Source organism: Bipolaris sorokiniana, assembly GCF_000338995.1.
Source record: "Bipolaris sorokiniana ND90Pr unplaced genomic scaffold COCSAscaffold_19, whole genome shotgun sequence".
Classification (NCBI taxonomy): Eukaryota; Fungi; Ascomycota; class Dothideomycetes; order Pleosporales; family Pleosporaceae; genus Bipolaris; species Bipolaris sorokiniana.
In genome coordinates this window covers 571,803-576,385 of record NW_006911913.1, presented here as the reverse complement: position 1 = coordinate 576,385, position 4,583 = coordinate 571,803, and the positions used below count along the sequence as shown (strand labels likewise).

At 39.1% G+C, this 4,583-nt stretch overlaps 2 protein-coding genes across 2 annotated transcripts; one reads left to right on the top strand and one right to left on the bottom strand.

Annotated features, from left to right (window-relative positions):
- Window positions 1-3,052: 3,052 nt before the first annotated feature.
- COCSADRAFT_349027 (uncharacterized protein) lies at window positions 3,053-3,247 on the bottom strand (the record flags this gene model as incomplete). The annotated part of the gene is made up of 1 exon (XM_007707575.1): window positions 3,053-3,247. A coding segment is annotated over one exon (195 nt), but the record flags the coding sequence as incomplete, so codon positions are not given.
- A 526-nt stretch (window positions 3,248-3,773) lies between these two features.
- Window positions 3,774-3,977, top strand: COCSADRAFT_165525 (uncharacterized protein; the record flags this gene model as incomplete). The annotated part of the gene is made up of 2 exons (XM_007707574.1): window positions 3,774-3,779; window positions 3,825-3,977. 2 exons carry the CDS (start codon window positions 3,774-3,776, stop codon window positions 3,975-3,977), a joined length of 159 nt encoding a protein of 52 aa, XP_007705764.1.
- Between the last annotated feature and the right edge of the window lie 606 nt (window positions 3,978-4,583).

Below are 4,583 nucleotides of genomic sequence, written 5' to 3'. Positions count from 1 at the left end.
ACGTGGTCTTCAACAAACAGCTGCGATATTGTTTTGAAGCCGTCACCGGCTGGGACGAGACTTTTGATATAATGTAACGGCGCAGGCAAGACTACTCGGATCAGTATCGGCGGTAGTGTCACTCAGAGGCATATGGGAGTGCGTGGGACATCAAACGAGCCTTAATTCGAATAGACACCTATAGGCCTTGTACGAAAGGATATCAAAAGTCTACAGAGCTAGCTATAGGGAGTGTCTCCTTATATACTTATCTTAGTCGGATCCGAATCGGATCCGACCTCACAACAAGTAGTTGATGAAGAGGGCGGCGAGTACTACCTCCGATCCGGCTCTGGGATTGGTCCGATACATAGCGAAGTTGTAACATCGTTACACGTAATAAGTAGTAAGAAGTACTAGTTCTTCTAAGTAACGCTGTTTAACCTCCTAAAGTCGATATATAGTTGCCACTTCCCGTTAGGCTTCTTTACGAATAAAATAGGTGAGGCTATTAGGCCCGATCCCAGTTAGATAAATCCCTTTTTTAAGTTCTTTTAGAGGTAATCCTGTAGCTTAGCATCGTGCTTGGGCGCTATAGGGTATATTCCTCCTAAGCTTAACTTTGCTCCTTCCTCTAGGATGATCTCGTGATCCTAATCCTAGTATTCTGCTAAGTCTATTGCTTCGTTTTTCTTAAACAGTTCCCTAAACTCGTCCGTCTAGTATTCTGTTAGAATCGCCAACTATAGTACCAATCCTTCCTTCGTGGTCGCGATCTACTATATCTAAATAACTTCTATGCTCTAAGGGTTCTTCGCATAGATTCTCGCGATCTTATATAGTAAGATTATACCGAATCTCTCGTTCTAGGTTACGCGCTAATTCGTTGGGCGTATCTCGTGTCGTACTCCAGCAACCTTATATATAGGTTCTCTGCTAAGTATTATTTTCTTTTACTAATCTATAGTAGGGTTGTGCTTTAATAACCAATTGTAGCTAATTATTATCTTAGTGTCTCCTAGATCTATAATGCTAATTCTTTCTCGGCTTTCTTAACTAGCTAGGCGTAACGTTACTGCCTCAGTCTTAAGTTAAATCCAGCCATTCCCGTATGTTATAGGACTATCGTCGGCTAATACTACTCGCATTGGAACTTTCTTAGTTCGATAGGGTATATTATTGTCTTCCACCACTCGTGGTAAGATGACAGTTCGCGCTGCCCTACTATCTATAAGCGCTAGCACCTTGTGTCCATCTATAAGTACTATAGCTCGTAGCTGTAAGTCTTGCGCTCCTACTTCTCGCACTTCTTTAAGGGTCGTTTTAGGACTACCTTTGCCAGCGTGACTCTGTTCCTAGCGGCATTCTAGTTTTTTAGCTTAAAGAGTTGTTCTTTCTACGACTTCTTCCGTTTTTTAGAAAACCGTCCCGCGCCGATTTTAGCGTTGTAGTAATTAGTACATCAATCGTTATAGTAAAAGCTCTAATAGATGTTGTAGTGTGGTATCTTCTTCTTTGTAGTCCTTTCTCTTAGTTTTAGCTTCTTACTTTCGTAAATTAGGTAATCCGTTGCCTTATAAAGGTTCGCTGGCAGAGTGCTATAGTAGTAATTATCTACCTTTTAAGTATCCTTAAACTGTTATTAGTGTAGGGCGTATCTAGTTTTATAATGCGTCCATAGAAGTTTAGTATGTTTTACTTCTAGTGTGTCCCATACTTAGGCCCTATGCATTCTGCAGTTCTTTGCTATACATTCCTCGGCGGATATCGTGCTGTGGTAGTAGTCGTCTACCCTTCTAGCTTTCTGTTGTTATTCTTTATAGAATTAGCAGTTAATCGTGTACTTAATCTAGCATAGCTCCTTATAAGCTTCCTTTTCTCCTAGCTAGTGTATATAGCAATGCTGTACTCAACATTTATTATACTATAAATTAGTATGGCAGCAATCGTCCTCGTTGTCCCTAGTCTCTTCTCTCTTTCTTAAGTAGTAATTATACTATCTTAGATAGTTAACCTAATATAGGCGCTTATATTACTCTATTTATTCCTTAAACGACTAAGGTGTCCCCTCATTATTAGGTTCCTTAAACTTAGGTTGTTCCTAGGCTGCCCAGCAGGTAATTTTCTCTACTTAGAGTCCTAAGACTACGATTCGTCCTTTATAGTCGTAATTATTAGCTAAGTGCGTAGTAAGTCCGTAGATCTAGCACTATTAATTTCTTAGGCGGCGTAATACTTCGGCCCCTTCAATCTGCTAATCCGTTAGTAGTAGTGCGTCCTACTTAAAGTCTTAGAGTCCTATTACCTCTTATACTAGCTTAAAGGCCTCGTCTATAGCTTGTCTTACTTCATTGTATAGGTCTAGATCGCTAAGAGTTTCGTCTAGTTCCTTAGTTAGGTATGGTATTAGTATCCGAATCATCCTAATCTTTACTACTTCTTACTTAACTTTGTTTTCTAGGCAGTCTCTACGGAAGTGTCCTAACTTCCCGCATTGGAGACATGCTTTATTATTATAACGCTTCTGGCGTTCTTTCTTAGAAAGGCCGTCGTTAAACTTTCCTCGGGTATTATTCTTATTCTTAGGCCTATCTTATACCTTGCTAGTTATATACGTGTCGCCGTCTTTATTCTTACAGTCATATTATCGTCGAGAGTTAGCGAACGGGTAGTGAGGTTAATCTCCTCTCCTAGCCTAGTTTCGTTCCTATAGTCTTATATTAATTCTTATTACTAACTCGATTAGCGCGTATAGATCCTTTAGCTTATTGTAGTGTATAAGTTCGTCCTTAATTATTTCCTTCAGACCTACTTCGTATGTTGTTCGAAGCGCCGAATCGTCCTAATTAATTCATGCTTAGTATTACTTAAACTTAGCTGTGTATGCTGATACTGACTTAGTCTGCTTTAGGCGCGAGATTGCCTTCTCTGCCTAGCTTTCAGCGTCTACCTCCCCGAAGATGCGTCCTAGTTCTTCCTTAAAGTTAGCCTAACTACTGAATAAGGCACGTGTCTCGTCCTTAGTGCCCTTATTTAGCACATTAGCTAAGAAATCCTCTACGTAAGGCTGCATCTAACTAGCTGCTTTTCCTTTCATATAGGTGTTAGCTATGAGGATCTTTTCCTCGTCGTTAGGTACGTCGTTGTATCCACAGTATAAGTCAATGTTAGTAAGAAATGTTCGCAGTTTAGTGCGACTTCTATTATACTTGTCTAGAGTTGCTATCTTAGGTTTCCTGATAGGTTTTTCGTTTGGCGTGGCCATTAACTAGCTCGTAAGCTGATTAACTATTTTCTATAGGCTAGCTATCTGCCTTACCTGAATCGTAGTTTAGTGCCTAAGATTCCGCAACTCTCGTAAGTTATAGGCATCCTCGTCTATCTCGTCGTCGCTTAGGGTCAGCATCTCGTCGTTAAGTGCTAGGTTGGGCACTGGTCTGGGACTCTGGACTAGTCTACTGGCGCTGCCTTAAGATCCTAAGTAATTATATGCTATTTTAAATCTTAATCGGGCGTTCTACTATTAATCTATCTAGTCTACTAAATCCGTAGGTGGTTAAAGTGTTACACGGGGTTGGGTGCTGATACTTCTCTAAGCTCGATCCAGGTTAGGGCGAGTAAGGATATGTGAATAGCGCCGTGAGGTAGTTATCTAGCGATATAGTGGAATGGGCGTGCTTATAAGATAGATAATAATAGGTTTAACAATTCCTAATCTATGTCGAATAGACTAACAAGTATCAATCTTGTGAAGTTAAGTAACTAGTAAGAAAGTACAATTTGAGTTGACTATAATGAGAGTAAATAATGAGATCCATCTATCCTTATATCCTCATTGCTTCCAGTCCTGGTATCTGGTTAAGCCCTTGACATCTCTGATGCCACTGGCATCTCCAGATGTCCTGGCATCTCCCGATGTCCTGGCATCTCCCGATGTCCTGTCTTGGCGAGATGCCAAGTCACGTGATCAGCGCCCCGCGTTGATCATTACCTTCTGACGTGGACGTCCATAGGCCCTCCGCCATCTCGTCATTTGTCAAGGAGAGAATCCTTCTTGTTACTTGTAACATTAAGGGGTGGTATACTAAGTACTAGCTTTAATATATTATTATTTATCTTCTTTTATTACTTATAAATTACTTTTATTTATATCTTTTATTATACTATATATAGATATATTATATCTTTATATGATATAGATCGTATTCACAGTAATATACAGTGGGGTGACAAAAATAAAACGTAGAAAAAAAAGTTATTATTTTTAAAAGAGAATTACTCAGCAGCTATAGTGGCTATAGATATAAAAGTTAGTGCGTTTTAAAGCTAAGATCTTCTAGTCTTTTACATAGGTGTCACGTGACATTCTACTGCAGCTTTAGGTAGATCTATAATAACTTAAATACTTGGAAAAATTCTAAAAGATTTTGAACTTTTAGAACTCTATAGTAGATAGAGCTATATAGCTAATAGTTATATATATAGTAGTAGTAGATATATAGATCACGTGATAATGGTCTTAGCTACTCTAGCTTATATATATAATAGATTCTTAATACATCTAGTACTTAGCCTATACTTACATAAGCGGTATATTAGTCAGC